This window comes from Cricetulus griseus (genome assembly GCF_003668045.3).
Source record: "Cricetulus griseus strain 17A/GY chromosome 1 unlocalized genomic scaffold, alternate assembly CriGri-PICRH-1.0 chr1_1, whole genome shotgun sequence".
NCBI lineage: Eukaryota > Metazoa > Chordata > Mammalia > Rodentia > Cricetidae > Cricetulus > Cricetulus griseus.
The window spans coordinates 162,810,523-162,836,626 of record NW_023276807.1 but is presented as its reverse complement, the minus strand read 5'-3'; the positions used below and the strand labels follow the sequence as shown (position 1 = coordinate 162,836,626).

Below are 26,104 nucleotides of genomic sequence, written 5' to 3'. Positions count from 1 at the left end.
TTTTCTTCATCTTAGAACTTTTGGTAGTCATATCTGTATTCCATCCTTTCCTCTGGATTGTCTTCTCTGGTGACTTTGGCTTGGCTTTACCTTCTGTATAAAATTCAGGTTTCTTAGTGGACTGAGAAGCAGTACGGTGGCAGAGTGCTTGCATAACACCAACAGAGACCCCCCCTCTCCCCCCCCTCCCTGCCCTGTTCAAACCCCAGTACCACCACCCCAAAAAATTGATATTTAAGACACAGAAATAGGAGGTTAGCCCCAGTGGGAGGGATAAGAAAGTGTGGAAATGGATGAATATGATAACAGTACATTTTATACATTATTTTATACATTTTATACACTTTATACATTATATATATATATATTAATAAATATTCTTTTTTTAATTTTATTTATTTATTATGTATACTTCATTCTGCTTCCATGGATATCTGCACACCAGAAGAGGGCACCAGATCTCATAACGGATGGTTGTGAGCCACCATGTGGTTGCTGGGAATTGAACTCAGGACCTCTGGAAGAGCAGTCGGTGCTCTTATCCTCTGAGCCATCTCTCCAGCCCCCATTTTATATATATTTTATACATTTTATACATTTATGGAGTTGTCAGAATATAAAAAATTAGATTCTTACTGTTCTGTTAGCTTTGTTCATCTATTATTTCTTTAGATTTTAAATGAATTTTAAATTTCCAAGAACTCTCTTGTATTATACTCTTGTAGCCATCTGCTTTAGTAGAGTGCCCATGACTCTCTCTGGGATTTTTTGTGGACACTATAATTTCTCACAATTCTTTACTGTTCCCTATTTTATTTATTATGTTTAGTCGTTTTTTCTGGACATTCTCATTCCTTTTTTTTTTGTTTGTTTTCTTTAAGCGTTCATCAATCTAAACAGTCTGTTGAGATATGTAAATGAAGAGGTTGATAATATATAGGCAATGACAGATTGATTCTTCAGTCTCTTTGAAGAAGGAAGCTGGCTACAGACTTGTTTATACCTGAACAGAGTTGGAATTGCTGTTTCATAGACTAAATCCAGTTGAAACTTGAAACGAATGCCTCACAGTTAAAGATAACATCAATTCATAAATTGGTAGCGTGTGGCAGTGGCACATCCCAGATCTTTCAGTTAAAGATAACATCAGTTCATAAATTGGTGGCCTGTGGCAGTGGCACATGCCAGATCTTTCAGTCCCAGTATAAAATCAAAAAGCTTTGGCGAACACTACTATAGATTGATCATAGGCCTCGAAACGACAGAGACTTGAGTACATGTGATGGCTGTGGCATTTACTAACCTGTGGCTTACGTTAAGCCACTTACTGAACTTGAGCCAATTCCTTCATAAGAAAAGAAAATAAGGACATTGTTAAGTATTTCGTAAGAATTACAGAAATTATACTTAAGAACCTAAAACATCAAAGTTCTACTGTAAGTGCAGTTTTATATAAAGCTAACATGCCATTACTTTTAATAACAGATAAAATGGAATTGTGTTTAAAAAGTGGTGTTATTGACATAGAGGACCACTTTTCATTTTCTACTGTCCACAGAGTCATCCTAAGAGCCCCCTATGTGGCTAGAGAGTTCTTAAGGAGGAATCAGTATAAGCAGATGATTGGCAGGGCTGGGCGTGCTGGAATTGACACTGTTGGAGAGAGCATTCTTGTACTTCAAGAAAAAGACAAGCAGCAGGTAACCTTCCATCTGACCAGACTAATGTTGTTGCCCTGTCTTTTTCTTTCTTGATCATCGGCCTAGCCCTTACATGAAATCATCTCTTAAAAACTAATTACCAATGTTCCTTAAATGATATGTCCTCCATATGGTTAAGACTTAGAAAGAGTAGTTCAAATATTTTTATATTTCAGACAATGAAAAATATTTTTCTATTATTTTGTAGACCATCTGTTAATTCTTGCTCTTTCTGTTTCTTGTTATATGGTTTTGTCTTGGTTTTGGAGGAGTCTGGGGCTTCCTGGGACCTGTACAAAGTACAAGGCCTTTATGTGGAATATTGTTTAGCTTTAGGAACAGCACAAAACTTAATACTGCTTTAACTTTTATAGGTTCTGGAACTGATAAATGGACCCCTGGAAAATTGCTACAGCCATCTTATTGAGGAATTCAGCAAGGGAATCCAGAGTTTGTTTCTGTCTTTAATTGGTTTGAAGGTATTTTTAAAGAGGTCTTCTTAAATGTGACAACTACTACCTGACATAATATAAGTTTTTAAAAATTCAGGCAAATTATAAAATATAAAAAAAATGTTAGCTTCTAGTATAATGTGAAAAAGAGAAATCTATGACATAAAAAATATAAATCTGGGACTGTGGAGAGATGGCTCAGAGTTTAAGAGTGTTGGCTGCTCTTCCAGAGGACCTAGATTCAGTTCCCAGCACCCACATGGCAACTCACAACTGTCTGTAACTTCATTTCCAGGGGATCCAACACCTTCACACAGAAATATATGCAGGCAAACATCAAGGCACTTAATTAATTAATCGTTTTAAAAAATACTCTAAATCTGGATCTTTTTAGTTCTTCAGTTAGAGGAGATACAAGAAATCAGATAATAATTGATATCTACCAAAAGTTATTTTATAGGAGATAGTACTGTGGAGCTATGAAACAGTGGGTCCATATTTGTGACACCCTATCACCTCTGCTCTCATGAAAAGAGGGGCATGCCTGTAACCCTCTGGTACAGTACCGTCACCTTAGTGCTGGACAGCTACAGCAAGCCCCAGCTCTGCAAACACGAAATGCAGTAGCTGATGCTCTGCAGAGCAGAGTGTTACCAAGCTGGGAGGCTCTGTAGGTGAGGTGTAATAAGTGCATTTTTACTACCATATTTTGACCTTACGATGGATTTACTAATGTGTAAACAGCACCCTAGAGATCTGTATGGCCATTATCAAGTATGAAAAATAATGAGATTAGAAATTAGATTTTTTTAGGGTTATTCTTTTAGATTTATTCTTGAGTTAATTAAATTTTGTCCTGTGCCCAAGTACAGTTATCCATAAAGTAGTAAAAGCCAGAGTTTGAATTAGCTTTTTCTAACTGTAAAACCACTGTTCTTAGCTCATCATATAACCTGTCCTCATTACTATGAATATAGTAGTAGAGGTGTGAGGCATAAGTGATAAAAGAGATATCGTAAGTTTTGGTACCTTGCAGATGAATAGTGTTATCCATACAGTATCACCTGCCCACTTATAGTCATGAAGGTCTGTAGGGGAAGCTGTAGCCACGCCTACTTAGGGGCTGGCTACAGGTGTGCCTGACCATGCTTGTGAGGGCGTGGTCAGGGTGACGTAGTTTGACTGCGTTTGCTCTTTCACTTTCACTTTGGTACTTGCTGTACAGACTGCTGCCACGCCGGCTGGGCTAGGTCACTCTGTAAATAAGGCTTTTCCCTATTAAATACCCTTATATTTCTACCTGACTCCGTATTGGTAATTTCCCACTATAAAGGTCCAAAGGAAGAAAAAGAATTAGCATTGAGGTTGAAAGAGAGACCCCAAATAAATTCAGAAGGAAGAGATAAGCCATCCGAGGAGAGTAGAAAGCAAGAAAAGAAAGCTTACTGTGACATGGTAATAGTCAGCAGGCTAGTTTATCACTGGAGAAGGCTGTGACATGGGCAGTCAGAAGGCAGATACTGTAACACTGGAGAAGGCTGTGACATGGGCAGTCAGCAGACTGGATACTGTAACACTGGAGAAGGCTGTGACATGGGCAGTCAGCAGGCAGATACTGTAACACTGGAGAAGGCTGTGACATGGGCAGTCAGCAGGCTGGATACTGTAACACTCGAGAAGGCTGTGACATGGGCAGTCAGCAGGCTGGATACTGTAACACTGGAGAAAGGCTGAGGATACTGAAGAGTGCATGGTCAGGTGGGAAAAGTTGCCCCAAACCATATGGTGTTGACTGGGGGTAGTAGGGGAGCATGCTGTCAGGCAAGTAACAGTTGTCATAGAGACTTGGTAAGAACAGGGGCTCTGATACCAGCCAAGACTTGTATCCAAGGTCAGAGGCTCAGAGGATGGAAATGGGCAACCCTAGAGACACAGATGATGGGAAGGGAAGGAAACTCCAGGAAGAGGACATAGCAGTTACATCGTGAGATTCAGGGAGCCCCAGTTGTTTATCACAGCCATGTTTGACACCCTGATAAACACCCTGTTTTATCTTCGATCCTTGCCAAGGATTCACACCCTTGAACCAAGTTTAATTTCCATTTTACAAACACTGAACTGAAAGCAAAGAGCCTAGTTGCTTTCAACTGTAGACCTGCACTGCATTCTTGGGTCCCTTGCTGAATCCTCACTTTCCTGCCTTCTGATGGCTCCCTGTTCACTGCCTGGCCTACCATATCCCCTCCAAGTGATGCTTCACACGGAGTAACTACAAAATATGAGTGAATATGCCACTCTTTCTACTTCAGCTTTGTCAGTGGTTTCCTGATGTTATAGAAATTGAAGCCAAGCAATATTCCATGACACCTTTAATGCCAGCACTTGGGAGACAGAGGTTAGGAAGACCTTTTGTGAGTTCCAGGCCAGCTAGGACTACATAGTAAGACTCAGTCTTTAAAACAAAAACAAAAACAAAAAACATTTAAACCCAAAACCTGGGATAGTAGTCCCAGTCCCTAGGAAGGGGAGGCAGACAAATCAGGAGTTGAAGGCCAGCTGGGCTACATGAGACTCTGATGGGGGATTCCTTCTGTATGCTGTGAATATATGTTTCTCTTACTGATTGATGAATAAAGCCAATGGACAGGCAGGATGTAGCCAGGCAGGAAGTATAGGTGGTGCTACCAGACTAGGAGAATTCTAGGAAGAGGAACACAAGTCATGAGACAGATGCCATGTAGCTGCTGAGGAAGCCTTTACTGGTAAGCCAAGACCATGTAGAGATACACAGATTAATAGTTATGGGTTAATAATTAAGAGAGAGCTAGTCAATAAGAAGCCTGAGCCATCATCCAGTTTATAATTAATATAAGCCTCTGTGACCATAGGGCTGCAGGACTGGGTGGGACAGAGACTTAACATCTACAAGACCCCGAGAGGAGTGCAAAAATGACTTGAAGGCAGGTAGATAAGTCAAGCAAGATGTTCCTTGCATCTACTCAACCTGGTCTTCTATTACATCAACTAATCGGTCAGGAGAGAAGCAATGTGGAAACTGTTAATTATTTCTATTACTGAGATAAAACACCACAACCAAGACAACTTGTAGAAGGAAAAGTTTGTTTGGGCTTATAGTTCTAGAGGGTGAGGGTCCATAATGGTGGGGACAGGATACAGCAGGTGGCAGACATGTCTGCTGGAAGCTGCAAGCTCACAACTCAAACTGCAAGCAGAAAACAGAGCTCCTAATGGAAATAGGGTGTGGCATTTAAACCTTCCAAGTCCATCTTAGTGATATACTTCTTCCAGCAAGGCTAAGAAGCTCTACCAACTAAACACCAAGTATTAAAATGCCTAAGACTATGGGGACTATCTTATTCAAACCACACAGAAGCTTAAGTACGTTATTGATCCACAAACTGAAGATCAGCTCTAGAATATCTTATAAGTGCATTTGAGCTTGATTGAATATTACAAATGGTTGCTAATAAAAGGAAAGAAGCAATAGAGAAACAAATGCCCCATAATATTTTTATTATCCCACATATTGGTTTTATATAAAATGACTACTTAAATATTCCCATTGCAGCATCATCAGAGTTGTAAGAGAGAGCTATTGATTGATCATATTTTAATATAACATGCTGATTTTGGTGAAATTGGCTAATAAAAGTATGTTCTGATTCAGAGTGATTTTTTTTCGTCTGAATACCAAATGCAGGGTATGTTAGGATCGCTGTTGTGAGTTGTAAATGATGAACAGGAGCGAGGAGGAAAAGGAACGAAGTTTTTAGAGCTGAAGGATGCGTCCATGGGTAGAAGTGGCTAAAGAGAAGATTCCAAAGGTGTCTGAGTGGAACTGGGAACCAACTGGGGAGGTTGAACAAAGTCCAGCTTCAGAAGTAATACAACAACTAAACCACATTTTAGGGCTGGAGGATGGCTCAGAGGTTAAGAGCCAGTACTAGTCTTGCAGAGGACCCAAGTTCAATTCCCAGCACCCATATCGGGTGATTTATAACCACCTGTAACTCCAGCTCCAGGGGATCTAACACCTGCCCTCCACAGGCACCTGCACTGATGCACACACACAGGCCTGCAACTAAAAATAATAAAATAGGATCTAGGTGTGGTGGCACACGCCTTTAATCCCAGCACTCAGGATGCAGAGGCAGGTGGAGCTCTGTGAGTTTAAGGACAGCCTGGTCTACATAGTTCCAGGACATCCAGGGCTACACAGAGAAACCCTGTCTCAGAACAAAGCAAAACATCATCATCATCATCATCATCATCATCATCATAAAATAAATCTTTTTAAAAAGCATCATAATGAAAAATATGTATAACAAGTGTGAACATGATGACATCTTTCCCCTTCAGTTATTTTTCTTGTTAATTTTTAACTGTAAAATTTTTTTGCTAATTTTTCTTCAAATAGCTTTAAGTTATAAAAGTGAATAATCTTGTTCCTTGAACTAAAGAAAAAGTTTCTAATGATGTTTTGAATTCTTTCAGATTGCAACAAGTCTTGGTGACATCTATCAGTTTATGAATGGTACATTTTTTGGTGTTCAGCAAAAGATTTTACTGAAAGAAAAAAGTCTCTGGGAAATAACTGTTGACTCACTTAGCTACTTGACAGAGAAAGGACTTCTACAGAAAGAGAGCCGCGGTGACACAGAATTAGAGAGTCATTTCCGTGTCACAAAACTAGGCCAAGCTTCTTTTAAGGGTAAGTTTACCTAAATCCCAGTGTTTTCTAAGGGGATATATTGGAAACAGTAGAAATTAAGTTATTTTCTTTCTTTAAATTGAATTTGTGGTTTCATATTAGAAGTGTTAATCTTACAAGCTACTTCAGCTTTCAAAAGTTGAGGAAATATTTTGAATTGTAGGTCATTGCACAGTTTATAGACAAAGAGGTGGCCATGCCTCCTTCCCACTCCCCTCCCTCATCAACACGGAGCTTAAATCCTGTCATGAATAACACCTGTGTATTTTACTTCAGTTCTCAGTACATGCTATAAACAGGCTTAAGTTTTTGTTTTTAAATAAGTAGTTTCTGTTGTTCTAGAACTGGCTTTTTACATGCTATATAGATTATATCTGAACAAAGAGTCTATTACTTAATGAGTATATCATAATTTACTTACTAAAAAATAATGCAGGTCTGCTCTTAAAAAAAAATTCTTAGAGCTTTCTGTTCTGATATTGCTCCCACCAACATGGTGAACGTTCCTAAGACCTGCCAGACAGTATACAAGAAATGTGGCAAGCACCAGCCCCATAAAGTGACACAGTACAAGAAAGGCAAGGACTCTTTGTATGCCCAGGGAAAGCAGTTGTATGACAGGAAACAGAGTGGCCACAGTAGGCAGACTAAGCCTATTTTTGTAAAAAGGCTGAAACTACAAAGAAGACTGTGCTGAGGCTTGAGTGTGTTGAGCCCAACTGGATGCTGGCTACTAAGAGATGCAAACATTTTGAACTGGGAAGAGATAAGAAGAGAAAGGGCCAAGTGATCCAGTTCTAAGTGATCTTGTTATGAAGACAATAACGTCAAAATAAAATAAACTTACCTCAAAAAAACATCTTAGAAAAAAAAATCTTCAGTTAGGGAGATGATTCAGTCAACAAAGTGATTGCTATGCAAACATGAAGACCAACCTGAGTTCAAACGACAGCACCCACATGAACAGCCAGGCATGGTAGTATGGGTGGCAGTAGGGAGACTGAGGCAGGTAGGTCCTTGGAGCTTCTTGGCAAACTGGCCCAGCCAAATCAGTGAGCTCTTGACTTAGTGAGAGAGTCTGTCTTAAAAAGCCAGGTGGGGCATGGCTAAAGAACCTTCCTCTATCCTCTGGCCTCTATCCTCTGGCACACATGTACACATATACACAAGGGGAAACTATCCTAAGTCATCAGGATTATGTTATCACAAGTCCCATACTCTGTCCCCTGTTCACTCCCCAGGAACTCCCACTGTTTTCAGTTCAATATATACTCTTCCAAATACATCCACCTACCACATAGCTTGTCCGCCTACTCTGACCACATACATCACAGAGGTCCAAAAAGATCATGTCACTTCAAGTGCACAGCAATGACACACAGAGCATAGCAACCACCCTGGGAGAGCCTATGGGCAGTAACCACCAGTTGACCAATCAACACAGGGCAAACCCTCCAAGCCTGGAGGCACACCAATCCTGAGCCTTCGTGTACCCGTGGACACTCCCCTTACGCTGCCCTATAAGATCTCTATGCAGATGCTTCGAGCTGTCTTTCTAGCCATCTGCCGTGGCCGTTGGATGAAAGGCCCAAGCTAACATGGGGTTAGCTCATTAAACAACTACAATAAAGCCTCGTGCAGTTTGCATCAAAAAAAAAAAAAAAGATCATGTGACTTAATAGTGGTGTTAGCCATCTCTTTGGTGTTTACACAGGGCAGTGTGTCCCTGGCAGTTGGCACCTGACTGTATTTTTCTGCATCGATAACATGTGTACATTACTCACTTTTTAATGGAATTGTGCTTATAAAATACAATGAATCCAAGGCATCACACATGTTAGACAGGCACACTGCCACTGAGCTACATCCCCAGCTTTCTCTCTTGTTTTTGGAATTGGATTTCACTAAGTTGGTCAACCCAGCTTGTCAGCTGTAGCCCAGGTAGCCCTTGAACTTGCAATCCTCCTGCCTCAGCCTCCAAGTAGCTGAGATTATATGAGTGCCTGTATTGAGAGAGCCCAGACTCACCTTCCTTTTATACTGTAGTCATCCATAATAGGGCTGTAGCATAAATTATTTAATCATCTCTTATTTATAAACATTTGCATTGTTTGTGATTTTTCTAATTATAAATAGCTACATGGTTTATAAAGTGGGCATCTCAATTTATTTTGGGTACACATTGAAATGTTTTCTTTTTTTCTTTTTTACTAGATTACCAAAATTAGAGTAGTTATATCAGAACTGTCTAAAAATTGATACATACTATTAAAGTAACCTTCAAAATCATTATAAACAAGGTAATTTGAAGTTACTGGTATAGTTAGCTAACTACTACACAAGATTTAACATAGGACCTGAACTCTAGTACAGGTGTAGAGCAAGAGACCCTGGCTGAGATCCTCTGAAAACAAGAATAACAAGTCTTTGTATTTGCTTATTTTCAGTTTTTCAAAGTGTTCCTTTTATTTCATTACAATACTACAGGCACAAACAAACCAATATCATAGATATCTTTGTATATCTCATGTACATTCATGTTATTTATGTAGGAATTATTCCAATTTACAAAGCCCAAGTATTCAATGTATGTTTTCTCATTTATGACTCAGTTGTGTTTTATTGTCTCTTAAAACTGAGAAAACTAAGACTCTGAGAGGTTGAATATATTTGTTCAAATTCAGACTACTCCAAACTGGCTTTGGGTACTGGGTCTCATTCTAGGCAGCCTGGCCTCAGACTGCCGGGCACTTGTGGTTGATCCTCCCCTAGCCCGCCATCCTCATCTGCCATCCGAGTGCTGGGACAAACAGGAGTAGATGCAGTCACTTCCTGAATGTGTTTGTATTTCTTCAGGGGCCATTGATTTGGCCTATTGTGACACTCTATACAGAGACTTGAAGAAAGGTCTTGAAGGACTTGTCCTGGAAAGTCTTCTCCATCTGGTCTACCTAACAACCCCCTATGACCTTGTTGCTCAGACTGAGCCTGACTGGATGGTGTACTTCAGGCAGGTGAGAAAACAGGACTTTTCAGCTTAGACTAATCTGGACTTCCCTCAAGTGATTGGCTACTGTTACCTGCTTCTCTGTTGAAGTATTTGGACTTGGGACTCCCAGCTTTCAGAGATTCTTTCTCTTCATTTAGACTACTGTAAGTTAATTCTGCAAAACTATGGGTCTTATGACATTCACACACACACACACACACACACACACACACACACACACACACACACACGTCTTTCAAGTTCATTTCAATATTTATTTGTGTGTATATACATTCATGTAGAGTCAGAGGTCAACCTTGGGTGTCATTCTTTTGGTTTTGGGAGGTCTGGGGGAGACTTGGGTTTTGTTGTTGTTGTTGTTGTTGTTGTTGTTGTTGTTGTTGTTGTTGTTGTTGTTTTGAGACAGGATCTCTCACTGGGATGTGGAGCTTACTACTTCGTCTAGGCTGAGTGGCAAATGAGCTCCAGGGGCCACCACACCTGGCCTTTTACCTGGGTTTTGGGGTTGAACTCAGGTCCTCATGCCTGTGTTAGAACTTTACTGAGCATCTCCCAGCTTCACAAAGAGTATTTATTTTATAGACAGTAATGCAGGGAGCTGGCCCTGTATGTAATAAAACTAACTGGTAAAGTAAGGTGTTATGATTTTTTTCCTGTGGACAGGCTAGCTGAATGCCACACAGGATTACTGTTGGCAAAAATGGTGACAGGCTTCCCCCTAACTCCCATGGCTTTAAAGATTGAACCCAAAGCTTTGTGTATAATAAGTGTATGTTGTACCTTTGAACTGCACCCCCAAGCCCCTGGTCTACAGCTTCTTACTCTCAGGAAACTAACTTCTATAGCATCATTTTTAGTCATTGCCTGAGTCTTTGAAGTGGTACTGTATGATGCAGTTACCTTCAAACCCTTCCCTCGTGTCTTCTTGTAGCTCACTTTAATATTAAACATAAGCATAGTCCATAAAAAGTACTTGTGGCCATGTCTTCATGCACAGTCATTTGCTACCAGCGATGAAGATGTGTTCTGAGGAATGCAGTAAGACATGGTCATCAGAATGTGCTGACACCCAAGACAGCTGTGACTTCTCTAGGCTATGTAATTTTACAGAGCCACCATCATATGTATAGTCTGATGTTAACGAAATATTGTTCTGCTTATGATGATAACTCTATACAGTTTGTTATCTTCTGATCCAATATTTTTGAAACTTGTAATATTTGTAAATAAATGTCATGGGTTTCTTTCTTTTCCATTACAATTATGAAAATGTGACTTCAAAGTTAATACTGGATTTGGCTCCAGTGATAGAATTTTAAAGCTACAATTTTATGTTTTTCCTGTGTTTATTTCTTTAGTTTAGCCAACTCAGTCCAGCAGAGCAAAATGTGGCTGCTCTTCTTGGAGTCTCCGAAAGCTTCATTGGGAAGAAGGCATCAGGGCAAGCCATCAGAAAGGTGTTGTGTCTCTCTGTTTTCTAATAATGAACTAAAGCCACTCAGCAAAATTAGTATTATCATCTCCTTTACTGACCTGACTTTTTGGTCCCCAGCACTTGGGAGGTAGAAGTAGGTAGATCTCTGTGGGTTCAAGGCCAGACTGCTCTATAGGGTACATAACAGGCAAGCTAGAGCTGCACAGTGAGACCCTGCCTTTAAAAACAAAGACAATTATTAATCTGTTAGGCTTATAAAATATTTATACAATATCATTTAAATGTAAAATTCAATTTGAAATGAATGTTTTATAATATATATGATGCATACAGGTTTTATATATTATATATAGCTTGCGTGTATGTGTGTGAGTGTGTGGTGTATGTGTGTGAATGTGTGTGAGAGAGAGAGTGTGTGTGGTGTGTGTGTGTGTGTAGTGCTGTTTGAAACCCAGATACTTGCACATGATAGGTGAGCATTCTGCCACTCAGCTTCCAGCCCTTAAAGAAGCCAATGTAAAGTTGTTTTCTAGAAACTTTATATGAGCTGTCCTACCTGATGTACAAATTCTGCATGGGTGGGATCTGGGGTTTATGGTTATTTATTGGTCTCAAAAAGCTCCCAATGTTCTCTGGAGACAGGCAGGCAGATTTCTGTGAGTTCAAGGCCAGCCTGGGCTACATAATGAAACCCTGTCTCCAAAAAAAAAAAAAGCCTAGAAGTTCCCAATTTAATCCTTGGAGTATATAAAGCATTTGAGAAGATTGAAGTGGATAAGCTAAGATTCTTTTGTGCTGTATCTTATATTTTACTGTTTTAAAATTCAGTTACTGTGAAAGGAAGTAATAGAGGTATGATAATCATACTTGATATACATATGAACATGTCATAAGGAAATTTTATATAGCAAATATACTGTAATAAAAAAAGAAAACGAGTGTAGACATATCAGTAGATGCTGACCGTTTGATATAACTAAGCATATGTTAATTATAAAGCAAATAGTATCATCCTCATTTATTGGGACAAAACAAAACTCAGTCTAATGCCTATCAAATAGCTCTTTGGTAATCATCCAGTTTCTTAAGCTACTATCATTTCCCACTCAATATGCTGTGTCCTTTTTAGGTTTCATTGTTATTCCAATTTCTACTAAAACTTAATTGTCTTACCTGCCATTTCCCACATATATTTGGATATATGTAGCAGCTCTAATTTTGTTTTAAATATTGACAACAGCTTTCACTTTTATCTGTACTCAATGCTGCACCTGTCCTGCCCACTCCCAAAACTTGACCTCTGACTTCCTCATGTGCACCACCCACACATGCACAAGTACTAATAGGCACACACAGTCACACACAAAAATAAATAAAATTTGAAAAAAAAAAAAAAAACAAGAACTCCAAGCTGCACCTGCTCCTTTAAAACCTGTTGTCTCTCTCTCTCTTTTTTTTTTTTTTTTTGTGTGTGTGTGTGTGTGTGTGTGTGTGTGTGTGTGTGTGTGTGTGTGTGTATTCATGCCGCAGCACTCGTGGAGGTCTGGGAACAACGCCGGGAGTTGGTTCTCTCTCCCTTTGATAAGGGTCACGACAGTGGAGCTCAGGTGGTCAGGCTTGCACAGCAAGTGCTTCACCCACTGAGCTGTCTCACCAACCCCTACCCCTTATATCGACATTTCCTGCAAATGCTTGAAACTGTCTTTAAAGCATCCATCTGGCCATTTAATAATTCTATCCTTTCTCCTGGCTTTGAAATTACATTCTAAGCAAAGTCTCCATTAACTCAATTTATAGTTAATGGTAAAAGCACATTAACATGGCAAATTAAAAGGCTATCTTTGCCTACCAAGTATTCAACATATTTTTTCAGCTTAAGGCTTTTAAAAGGATGGTCCATTATACATGCTGAATCTATAACTCAAAATCCACCGATACATAGCTTTTTACCTCAGTATTCATTTTTATATCATATTTATGTTTGTTTTTTTTTTTTTCAGACAGGGACTTGCTGTGTAACTCAGGTTTTGGTCCTCCTACCTAAGGCTCCAAGTGCTAGGATTATAGGCCCACCATCATGCCCAGCTAATGTATTTTAGGACAACTTCTGCTTCTTTCCTTTCTTTTTGTTTGTTTGTTTTTTTTTTTTATTTTGTTTTGTTTTGTTTTTGGAGACAGGGTTTCTTTGTGTAGCTTTGGAGTCTGTCCTGGCACTTGCTCTGTACACCAGGCTGGCCTCAAACTCACAGAGATCTACCTGTCTTTGCCTCCCAAGTGCTGGGATTACAGGCGTGCGCCACCACCGCCCGGCCTACTTCTGTTTCTTAAGTTAGTTTGATACTAGTGATGAGATTCTTTGCACAAAAAAAAAAAAAAAAAAAATAAGGTCACAAGCACCACTAGCCAAAGTAGAATCACAGAACAGAAGCTGCCATAGGAAGCCTTTTCCTGTCTCTCTTTCCACTTCGGGAGCACCAATTGTCACCACCATGTGGAAGCCATAGCATATTTCCTTGAAGTTTATAGTATATGTATAGACAAGCTTACTTTTTAGCTGTGTGTGTCTAACTTTCCTTCACAGGAAAATGCAGTTTACAACAGTACAGTCAATGTGGAGGTCTCCCCGCCCTCCAGCAGAGCACTGACCCTTGGGAGGCGAGAAGGTAGTTTGGTTCCACATGACTCTGTAGCCAGTATTGGTTCAAACTTTGAGTGTCTGACCCCGAGTAGTTTATTTTAGGCATATTTAATTAAGTACAGCACAATTTGGTAAAAATGTTCCTAATGATAAATAACTCAATCCTGTGTGCACAACATGACTACATAAAAGCTCTTTGTAAAGTACACGTAGCCTCTTCAAAAAAGATGGGTTCTGTAGAGTGACTGAGGAAAGCAAGCTCATGATGAGCACAGAGGTCACTAGGCTGTTAGGCACATCTGCTCTGTGTAAAACAGGTTACACACACAGAACAGGTTGTCTGTGCTTGAAGGGACAACCCTGTGTATAGAACATTCCTGGTCCCCTAGTGCTTCTCTGTAAACACAAGGACCTCCATGCCTCCAACACTCCTGCTTCCCTCCTCATATTGATTTTTCTAATGCCACCATAAACAACCACTGCCAACTGTATGACTTAAGCAACAGAAGCCAGCCGGGCTACAGCTCAGTGATAGAGCACTCCCTTCGAATATGTGAAGCCCATGACTCAGTTCCTAGCAGTAAAGGAGGCTAGATCTGAAGACACGGTATGGGCAACACTGGCTTCCTGGGTAGGCTGCAAGAATTCTCTCATGCTCTCTCCTAGCTGTGTGGCTTGGGCAAGGCAGCTCCTTGGCTCACAGGCACATCTCTGACCTGAGCCTCACTGTTCATTTACTTCTTCTGTGAGTTCAGGGCCCATGGTGATTCCTGGATGGTGTCATTTACAAGTCCTGAACTAACTGCATCTGCAAAGGTCCTCTTCCCAACTTGTCACAGTCACGGGTGCCAGGTGTTAGAGCCTGAGTTTATGTCTACTCCCTCCCTGCAGAGGGAGTGTAGTTCACACTGGAAACAGCTTACCTTCTCTCCGTATGACTAGGAAAATGGGAGAGTTGATGTAAAGTGCATATTGCATTTGTGAACTCATCCTGTGCTTGCTGGCCTGCAGTATAGTTTCGTACACTTTGCCTTTTACCCATCTACCAACTGTGTTTATTCGATTGTGTCTTTCTAGAAGGTGGACAAGAACATTGTCAACAGGCTTTATCTGTCCTTTGTCCTTTATTCCTTGCTGAAAGAGACCAACATTTGGAGTGTGTCTGAGAAGTTTAATATGCCCCGGGGATACATACAAAACCTGCTCACTGGAGCTGCCTCCTTCTCGTCCTGTGTGTTACATTTCTGTGAGGTAATTCAGTTCAATGTGTAATACATACATACTTCTGGTCTTCTCGTTTTAACTGTTATTAAACTCATAAAGCAGTTGCAGTCTATCTTTGCTCTCTGCTGACTGTGTTATTTCAAAGCACGCAGATTTATTTAAAACATTTCTGTGTTTCTGCCTGTTTACAAGATTACTGTGTGAGCTTATGGGATGGTGCAGAAATTACTGAGTCAACTAAAATGCTTAAGTCAGTAGAAGGTGCAGAGTTAGCCTGCTGCCAGGACCACTGCTAATAGTTTCAAGGTGTCTGTTACAACCTGTGGCTTCCACGTGGTGACTCATGAGTGATGGGCGGGGTGGTAAGTTACCTGAGTCATCAGCTGCCATGTGATTGATTACTCAGTGCCATGTATTCTGGACAGCCACCGTGATGTACCTGGCAGGCAGGCAGGGATCTACATCAAATACAGGGGTTTTACATATACATATATTTGACATATGTATATAAATAATTTTTTGTTTGTTTTTTTTGAGACAGGGTTTCCTCTGTGTAGCTATGGAATCTGTCCTGGAACTTACTCCGTAGACCAGGCTGGTCTCAAACTCACAAAGATCTGCCCACCTCTGCCTCCCAAGTGCTGGGATCAAAGGTGTACATGACCACCGCCCAGAAAATGAACTTTATTTATATATGCATTTGAAGTAGATTAGTTTAAAACTAGAAAACTGTAGAATTTCTTTAAGTAACAGCAAATCTTACCAGACTTTGCTACGTAAATAATTTTTAATTGACATATCATGCAAGCTGTTTTTGCCAGGTTTTAATTTCAACTTTCTTTCTATCCTATCTTAAACCTCTGTACACTGTGCACATGTATAGTAATGAAGGGTGATTAGTGTATTTTAACCTTCACTCTGTTCTCTTTAAGGAATCTATATGTGAATGCTGTGAGATAGTACGGCAGCTGTGTTAGTGAAGATGGTTTTTAACTAGAGTTAACAGTGAAAACTTGATGGCTTCTCCCATGTAGCAGGAAGGCCCACACCAAGGCAGCTCCAAGCCAGCATTGGTTGTCTGGTTGTTCTAGGGCATCTTTTCACTCTGCTCTATTCGTGATGCTCTGCTTTCTCGGTGACTTCAGGGTGATAACACCTGTCCTTATATTTGTCACAATCACATGTGGAGGTCACAGGTCAACATCAGAGGTGTCTTTCTCAGTTGCTTTTCCATCTTTGTTTTGGTTTGGTTTGGTTTGGTTTTAGTTTTTTGAGACAGGGTTTCTCTGTGTAGCTTTGGAGCCTATCCTGGCACTCGCTCTGGAGACCAGGCTGGCCTCGAACTCACAGAGATCCGCCTGCCTCGGCCTCCCGAGTGCTGGGATTAAAGGCGTGTGCCACCAACGCCCGGCCTCTGTCTTAGTTTTTGAGTCAGGGTCTCTAGATGAACCTGGAGCTCACCATTTTGACTACACACCCACACATACAGTGCTGTGCGGGTGGCTGTGCTGGGGTCACAGACGTAGGCCACTACACTTGGCTTTTATGCTGGTGCTGAGGCAGCTCATGCTTGTGCAGCCCTCATTCAGCCTGGCTCCCGGCCCTCACACACTCCCTCACTCACTCCCTCACTCACTCACTCAGCCCCAGCTCCCAGCCCTAAAATATATATCATAAAAAGATAAACTGATGTGATAACCTCCAAGCCAAGTTTAATGTTCTCTGTTCATATTTCCTGTTTTTATTAACTTAGCAACTGTTTCCTTGAATATTACACTGCGTTTGAATCTTTCCTTATTTAATACTCCATCTCTGGGATAATTCCCAGAAGTAAGAACTGTAGTCACTTGACAGTCAGAGCCGTACATCCACTCCCTGTGATTTTGATTAGAAATAACTTGGGTTTTATTTTTATTTTCATCTTCTTCCTCCCCCAAATCTAGTTCATCAAGCCCCCCAAGGTGCCCACCCTGCCTCCTTGTCGTTGTGCATGGGGTCATCCTCTCCCCTCGCTGTGCCCAAACTTCAGGAAAACTTAGAGGTAACTTGCTCACCTTAACGTTTGATGTGTCCTTGTCTTCCCAGGAGTTGGAGGAGTTTTGGGTTTACAAAGCCCTGTTGGTGGAACTTACCAAGAAACTGACGTACTGCGTGAAGGCGGAGCTAATCCCGCTCATGGAAGTGACCGGGGTCCTAGAGGTCAGCCTTGTACTGGTTCCCCGCTCAGGTTCCTTCTACTAACGGGAAAATTATTTTTTACTGTTCTGTTTAGTGTCACTGCAGAATAGGTATTAGAAAGAGTCTTATTGCTCTGGGTTCTATAGAGAAATAGAACCAATAGAATCAATATATGTAAACAAAGGGACTTGGTAGATTGCCTGACAATGCTGAGTCATCCTGTGGTGGAAGTCTCCACACTGGAGAGACTGCTCAGACCCTGATACCGAATGCTCGACAGTCCGTCCTGGTCTGGTGTGGAAAGCTGGAGTTTCCTGGAGGGCTGCTGATCTTCATGTGGAGGTTGAAGAAGCTGGGTTCTTGTCAGTGAGGAATAGCGACTGCAGCAGCAGCAACAGCGTAGATACACTGAACTGCAGAGAGCAAAAATGGGCAGGCGGAGCATCCCTGCTTCTTTCCCCCAGGCCTTTTTCCGTCTGGGCTGCTGCCCACTCTGGGGGAGGGGAGGGTCTTCCCCTTCTGTCAGTCCTTCCAGGAGACCCCGTGCAGGCCTCCTAGGTAAGAGACTCCATTGATCCCAGACCACATCACCAGAAGTCTGTTTTCTTGTTTTTAAATAAAATGATGCGATGGCCTCCTAGAAAGCCATTGCTAATTGAGAGACAAAAATACAATGAAAGATTTCAGTTATGAAAAACTGAATGTATATCCTGCCTTCTGTCATTTTGTACCCAGTTCGGTGCTGTCTGGTGGCGGGAAGGCCATTGGTGCTCTTTAAGACCTCAGTGGGCTCTCAGTTTCCTGTACCAACGACCCTCAGCGTCAGCCTCTTGTGTCTTCAGTTTTTCATTCTGTCTAGGAAGCACAGCAAGTGCCCACTTCCGTAGTAAGCCTACCCACCAGTGAAGGGTACTGGGCAGGAACTTGAAGACATGAAGTGCTGCTCTCCCAAGTGCCAAACTGGTCCCCATTCCTGGTTTTAGCACACCAGCTGACTTCTACTTTGTGGGAAACTCCCCTGAGTCAGAACAGACTCCCAAACACATCCTTAAAATTCTGCCATATTCTGCCCAGTCATCTCTTCATATTTCCATTATTATCTTTGTCTACTCCTGTCTGTTGCATGTGGATTTTCTTATAGTCTCAAATACTCATAGTATTAATTTTTCTTTAATGCCGTAGGGTCGAGCAAAGCAGTTATACAGTGCAGGTTACAAAAGTGTCATGCACTTAGCCAACGCCAATCCAGAGGTGCTCGTGCGGACAATTGGCCATCTGTCCAGGCGCCAGGCCAAGCAGATTGTGTCCTCAGCAAAGGTGAGCAAGCTTTGAAAAGTAGCATCATGTGCTTATGCTGTAGGTATCAGAGCAAAGTAGTGTGCATCATAGTGTAGTTACGAAACGTGCTCAGAGTGGAGAGATGGCTCAGTGGTTAGGGGCACTTGCTGCTCCTCCAGAGCACCACAGGTTCGATTCCCAGTACCCGCATGGTTAACTTATACTTTGTAGCTCTAGTTCTAGGGGACCTCATGCCTTCTGATCTCTAAGGTCACCACACACATAGTACACAGACATACATACAGCAAACATCCATACACGTAAAGCAAAATCTAAATAAAAAAAAAAGAAAAAAAAAACAAAACCATGTAACCAGAATTTGTAGGTACAGATACTGTACCTGTTGTTGACACAGGATTGCTGAGGTCATGCAGGCCTCCCTTCCCCCCCAGCGTCCTCACAGGTCATGCAGGCCTCCCTCCCCCCCAGCCTCCTCACAGGTCATGTAATAGTGTAGGCCTGCCCACAGCCTCCTCACAGAAATCCTTCCCTAGGGAGCCCAGCATCCAGTCTTCAGCTTGCAAACTCCTTCACTGGCCAGGAGCTTTCAGCCTCCAGAATCAGGTTCTTGTTGGTTTGGGTGCTTTTAGTATTACCAAAATCATCCCAGTATGTTGGGGTTATTTACCTCTTCAAACATCTGCCATTACATCTGGCGTACTGCCCTTCAGAGCCAGGCCATTCTTTCTTAGTGTAGTTTTTCACACTTTTTAAGCAAGAGTGTCTCTTTTCTATATTAAGTTATTTAAACCATTCATAGTCTTCAGTTCCCTTTCAAGATTGCCATTGTACTTCTGTTTGTGTGGGTGAAGCCATTGCACAGCAATTTGGAATTATGTTCTTCTTGGTCACAATTATATAAATTGCTCAGCTTTTTAAAACTCCATTGTTGCATTATTATGCTGATTAGTCTTATGTCAACTTGACACACAAACTAGAGTTATCTGAAAAGAGGAAACCTCACCTGAGAAAATGCCTCCAGGATCCAGCTGTAACACATTTTCTTAATTAGTGATTTTTAGGGGAGGGCCCCAGTCCATTGTGGGTGCTCTTCACCCTGTACTGGTGGTCCTGGATTCTATAGAAAAGGAAGCTAAGCAAGGCAGGGGAAGCAAGCACCCTGGCTCCTGCCTCCAAATTCCCGCTTTATTTGAGTTCCTGTCCTGACTTCCTTTAATGATATGGAAATGTAAGCTGAATAAACCCTGTCTTAGGGTTTCTATTGCTGAAACACCATGGCCACTGCAACTCTTAAAAAGAAAACATGTAATTGGGGCTGACTTACAGTTCAGAGGTTTAGTCCATTATTGTCATGGTGGGTGGCATGGCAGCATGCAGGCAGACATGGTTCTAGAAAAGGAGCTGGGAGTTCTACATCTTGATCTGAAGGCAGCAGAAGCAACTGTGTGTCACACTAAGCATAGCTTGGTCCAAGGAGACCTCAAAGCTCACCCCCACAGTGACACACTTCCTGCAACAAGGCCACACCTCCTAGTAGTACCACTCCCTTTGGGGGCCATTTTCTTTCAAACTACCACAAGCCTATTGCTCACCAACTTGCTTTTTGGTCATGGCATTTTGTCATAGCAATAGAAGCCCTAACTAAGACAGTTATTGTCGTTATGTGAAAGAGAATTGCTAAAAAAAAAAAAAAACACATTTCTTTGACACGTTGTTGAGTGGTTGAGCATTGCCTCAATTTATCTTTGCATTGATTCTGTAAGGGAGACAGTTTAGGTATTTACAGATGCAGCTCCAAGACGGACTGTGTCCAGTAGGCTAGGTGTTCCTGGATGGGTAGGGAGGGCCTGCAGTCATCTCCTCTATAGCACCTAGCACACACTCAGCTGATAGTTATCTGTGCAACACACTTGCAGAAATAAATAGACAAGACCCAAAGAAATCAAGTGGTTTACACAAGGAAACAGCAAATGATAGAGCCAGGACTGTGGGGCCAGACTGTATTTCTGGGAGCCAGTGGTGTTTGCAGGGACCGTACTCCTGTTTTAGCACTCAGCCATGCTCTGGCCACGGCTCTGGCCTCAGCTCAACACTCAGATTCCCACCTCTCTCACTTCCCAGTCAGCTCATTCTACTTCCTGACACACGTTTGAGGTTGGCAGTGATCTGTGTCTCCTGATACTGGTGTGTGGATTTTGTATTGTTGCTGATCTGTGTAGGGTTTGGGGGAGGTTTTTTGGGTTTTGTCATCTTGATTTTTTTTTTTTAAGACAGGGTCTCACTGTGTAGCTCAGGCTGGCCTCAAACTGACAGAGATCCTCCGAGCACTGGTATTAAAGGCATGCACCACCACTCCCAGTTTATGATCTGTGTAGTTTTTTTCTTTGTTTTTTGTTTGTTTGTTTGTTTGTTTTTTCATTTTGTTTTGTTTTGTTTTCTGAGGTGGGGTTTCTCTGTGTAGTCCTAACTGTCCTGGGACTCCCTTTATAGACCAGGCTGGATTTGAACTCACAGAAATTTGCCTGCCTGTCTCCAGAGTGCTGGGATTAAAGGCGTGCTCCACTACCACCAAGAGATCTGTGTAGTTTGCAGAGGATATGATGGGACATTTATATGGTTACCTGACTAATATTTTAATTTCTCTTGTGTAATGCTATGCCTTATCTAATTAGAGAGCATTTTTTCTTTTTCATTTCCACTTTGTTCCTTAGAATTTTTCCCATTATGAAGTTTTTGCTAAGCTTTTTATTATAAACAGCATTACAAATAAGTTTCTGTGCTCTCTAGATAAATCCCACCTGCAACTAATCCTAGCATTTTGTTTCTAATGTTTAGAAAATAGAAAGAAGTCACTGTTCATCAATTATTTATTGAAATCTTCTAAATGCCATTTTTTTGCTTTTTGAGTCAGTGAGATCCCTCCTGCCTCTGCCTCCTGTGTGGGAGAAGTAAAGGGGCCAGCACACGTCCTGTGCACTGTGCTTGGGGTACTTTCTTCCTTGAACACTGTTTTTGAAATTAACCATATTTCCAGACATGGTAGCATGCTCATTCAGGGCCTTGAGTCAGGAAGATCACAAATTTGAGGCCAGCCTAGCCTACATAGTGAAATCTTACCTCAAAAACATAGGAAGAAGAGTGAAGAGGTGGCTCATTGGTTAAGATCACTGCTGCTCTTCCAGGGGACTTGGGTTCATATTTCCAGCACCCATGTGGCCACCACAACTATCTGTAATTGCAGTTCCAGGGGATCCAGCCAACTCTTCTGGCCTCCAGGAACACATGGTGTATGCCCATACATGCTAACAAAAATACCCATACATATTAAATAATTAACTAAGTAATTAAATTTAAAAAATACAGGAGGGAAAATGAGGGGAGGGAGCAGATGGAGGGAGGAGGCTAGATCAGACTGTGTTCACCTTAGAAGCTTTCGTAGAAAAGTTTCCCTGCAACACCAGTGGGCTTTTAAAAGCAAACTAGATGTGAGAACAAAGTATATATTAATATAAGTTTCCAGGGCTAATTAAATATGTATGCACAGGATAACAGTTTCAAGAGGTAATTAAATTTTGCAAAGTTCTCTGGAATTTTATAGATTATGAGTCTTTTGTGAAGCGAACCTTTGAGTGTAGGAAAAATTCCATTGTCTTTGGTACACTGAACACTGTGATCAGCTAAAATGGTTTTTAACAGAATTCCTTGGCTTCATTTACTGAAATCACTTGCTCTTAAGTGGCTATTTTTCAGTCTCATTATTTTAGCTCTTACCTTAGATATTGATGTTGTCAGGCTTAGGTTTTAGCAGACATAAAAATGTTGGCAACTCTCTAACCAAGTACATTCAGCCTTGTGCCTGGGTTTTTATTGCAGATGCTGTTGCATGAAAAGGCAGAGGCTTTGCAAGAAGAAGTTGAAGAATTGCTGAGATTGCCTCCAGACCTCCCTGGACTGGGGGGTCCTAACACTGAAGAGGCATGAAGCTGTGCTCAGGACACATCTCTGTGGTAGGGCATTGCCTAATATGCCTGAGGCCCTGGATTAAACCCTCAGTACCTCCAAGAAAGAAGAAAAAAACTAGAGAGGTTATAAGTTGGCATGGTGGTGAACATCTGTAATTCCAGGTAGAGGCAGGAGACTGAATGTTGAAGTCATCTTCAACTACATATAGAGTTGGAGGCCAGACTGAGCTACAGGAGTCTCTCACAAAAGGAAAAACAACAACAACAAACCACGAAACTGTTTGATGTATATCTTCACATTTGATTTATTTATTATTATACATATGTCTTTTTATTGAAGATTTTCTTTATAAATGAAATATGTATTTTAGTTGTACATTAAAGACTGTGGATGAACTTTTTAAAAGGCCCTCTGGATGATTGAATCTACTATCACCTGTAACTGCTGTAACTGTCCCACTAATAACCCATTTTCTCCAATTCCTGTTCCTCGTAGTTTCTTCCACATACCCCCAACCTAGCTCTTTGGCCACATCTTTTACTAATTTTCCCCAGTGTTTTGTATCTGCTAAACACATACTCTGATGGTAAATTGTACACCCAGCCTTCTCTCTCATTTCTCTCATCAGATTGGACCAAAGTTACCAGAACTTGCCTTGTCATTTCCACACCCTGTCTGTCCTAGCTGGTGTATGTTATTAGCCCTATATAAAAATATTAGTATGCTTCTAGTGCCAACTGAAAACATTCAAATCCCATCCGTGAATTACTCCATACTCATCTGTGTAAGCCTCACAGGGTGCCCTCTAAGTATTAAGGGATTGTTTTTCTCTTTTGCTGCTACCTTAAGAGTATATGACCTGCCTACTGATCATGTGTGTATGCCACACAGCATCTACCATAGCTCACAGAGTAAGAATGTGATGAAGAACCAGATTAACAAATTGAAGAATCTATTTTCTAACTTTATAAACTTTATTACTTAAAAAAATTGCAAATAACTTTTAAAAAGTCACACACCAAAATTAACTAGAAATAATTCTTTCCAAGAATCTCCTTAAATACAACTTTCCTTTATCAGAATTATAGTGAAAAAATAGCTAACCTGGAGATGCACAGGGACTCACAGGGACTAAGAGCACTGGCTTCAGTTCCCAGCACCCACATGGCAGATTACGACAGTCCATAACTCTAATGTCCCCTTCTTGTCTCCACGGGCATTGCATATACATATGTGGTGCACAGACATACCTGCAGGCAAAATACCCATGCACATAAAATAAAAATAAAGATTAAAATCTGTTTTAACAGCTAAGCCCAGGACAAGGAAAGATGCAGCCCAGCAACATTGCAAACACTGGACTGGACTGGTTTGGGTCAGCTCTGATCACCTGAGTGCCTTGCATTGGAATGTTTTCAGAGGGGTTCACAACCATGTCCTGTGTCCTAGCACAGTAGATGACAGCTTTGCGCTCACTGACATAGTCCAGTAACTACTGCTCATGCAAAGTAACCAACAACATCCCAGGTACTGCTGTTGTCCCCACTGCATGAGTGAGCAAAAAGGTTAAGGCACCTTATCCAAGGCTTTAGACCGATGATTGCTAAACAGGAACCAAGATCCATGTAATCCCAATAGTGTTTATGAACTTATTATTGAAAGGACTAGTATTGCACAAGACATCTCAAGACCAAGTTCTTGGGGACAAAGGCCAGGGAATAAGAGACAAAGACAGGAGATAGAGGATGAGGGAGAAGGGGAAGGGGACAAGGGAGAGTGTTGGAAAAGATACTTGTTCCAGAGGGACAAAGGACTGCCTCTCGATAGAGGAAGACAGACATGGCCCATAGGCAAATTCATAATTTATGCCATTTCATAAAGGGAAAAAGGGAAACCCCAGGTTAGGATGAAGTGGTTAATTTTAATTATGCATGTTAATTAGGTGAGCCAAAAGGGGGCTTTTGATTGCTGGACTTCAATACTTTGATAGCTGTACCTTGGTGGTCAGCCTCGGGGAGGAAGTGTCTAAATAAAGGAACAGACCTTGGTGACTAGCTTTATAACGGTTTAGCAAGGTGGAGGGAATGGGGAAAAGGCAAGTCTGCCAGAGCCATGTTTGCCACGCTCAGGCCTGCTAGAGCCCCTTCAGTTTTCTTGGTGGCTCTGTCCATGTTTTCCTTTCCAAGTGTTTCTTTCCCCTTGTGTGACAAGACTTCCCAGGGAGATGCAACATAGGTATTAACTTAACACAGATAAGGAGTCCAAGCAGACCAAAGTGCAGGTACCTGTGTTGGCTGGTTTTGTATATTAACTTGACGCAAGCTAGAGTCATCAGAGAGGAAGGAGCCTCAGCTGAGGAAATGCCTCCATGAGACTCAGCTGTAAGGCATTTTCTCAATTAGTGATCAGTCTGGGAGGGCCCAGCCCATGGAGGGTGGGACCATCCCTGGGCTGTGATCCTGGGTTTTATAAGAAAGCAGGCTGAGAAAGCCAGCGGGAGCAAGCCAGTAAGCAGCACTCCTCCATGGCCTCTGCCTCCAGGTTCCTGCCCTGCTTGTGTTCCTGTCCTGACTTCCTACAGTGATGGACAGTGCTGTGGAAGGGTACGCCAAATAAACACTTTTCCTTTCCAACTTGCTTTTTGGTCATGATGTTTCACCACAGCGATAGAAGCCCCTAACGAATACACCACCAACTTGGTGAACTAATGAGTTTTATTAGAGTTACAGGAATATGGGTGAAGGATTACTTACAAAAGAAGAAATGACTTAAAGAAAACTTCATCACCAAAGCCCAGCCCAGCATGGGTGACAGCTCACAAAGCTGGGAACCAGAAGCACACTGTGCAGCCTGCAAGCAGCTCACAGGTTGGAGAGTGTCCCAGGTGGCCCAGTTGATCTAAGCCTCTTCTAGGCAGTGGGCTGGTCTCCTTCTTGCCTGATTGGCTGGGCTTTATTGCTTACTCCGGGAGGGTGGAGCCTAGTGAATATGTTCAGTTCCAGGGACTTCCTGAAGCTCTCTTGAGTTGTTTGCCTTCTGTGTTAGAAGGAGCTCCTCTGGGAGATAGAATGTTTCAATCTCAGAGGAAACTGCTACCCAACATCCCTAGGCTTGACTTCATCCCTAGCATTACACCCCATTATCCATGTTCCATCTCTACATTTCTTTACACATAGCAAAGTATGACAGACTGACAAGCACATGCTGTTTATTATGGCCAAATGGGTTATACAAGAGCAGGTGGCTGGCCTTCTGGCCACTTTGAACAGCTTTGGATAGATGCTCACAGTGGGCCAGTTACTCTTCAGTTTTGTTACATCTAGAAACCCCAGCTATCCCAGCACTCAGGAAGCAGAGGCAGATGGATCTCTGAGTCCAAGGCCAGCTTGGTCTACAGGAGAGCATTCCACGACAGCCAGGGCTACGTAGACAAACCTTGTCTTGGAAAAGGCGGGGGCTGCTGGAGAGATGGA

General features: G+C 41.7%; 1 protein-coding gene and 1 pseudogene across 5 annotated transcripts in view; both read left to right on the top strand.

Annotated features, from left to right (window-relative positions):
* Positions 1 to 23,039, top strand: part of Helq (helicase, POLQ like) — a 38,014-nt gene extending 14,975 nt beyond the window's left edge. For 4 of the 5 annotated variants that reach the window (XM_027388535.2, XM_027388537.2, XM_027388536.2 and 1 more), the window contains 9 exons: positions 1,559 to 1,700; positions 2,075 to 2,179; positions 6,668 to 6,884; positions 9,741 to 9,898; positions 11,253 to 11,351; positions 15,045 to 15,218; positions 17,277 to 17,390; positions 18,552 to 18,686; positions 22,542 to 23,039. In XM_027388535.2, the coding sequence (XP_027244336.1) occupies positions 1,559 to 1,700; positions 2,075 to 2,179; positions 6,668 to 6,884; positions 9,741 to 9,898; positions 11,253 to 11,351; positions 15,045 to 15,218; positions 17,277 to 17,390; positions 18,552 to 18,686; positions 22,542 to 22,649 (1,252 nt within the window). In that variant the 3' untranslated portion in view covers positions 22,650 to 23,039. The remainder of the gene's footprint in view (positions 1 to 1,558; positions 1,701 to 2,074; positions 2,180 to 6,667; positions 6,885 to 9,740; positions 9,899 to 11,252; positions 11,352 to 15,044; positions 15,219 to 17,276; positions 17,391 to 18,551; positions 18,687 to 22,541) is intronic. The other variant, XM_035452163.1, reaches the window with a different exon arrangement.
* On the top strand, positions 6,892 to 8,357 carry LOC118239614 (annotated as a pseudogene).
* Positions 23,040 to 26,104: the final 3,065 nt, after the last annotated feature.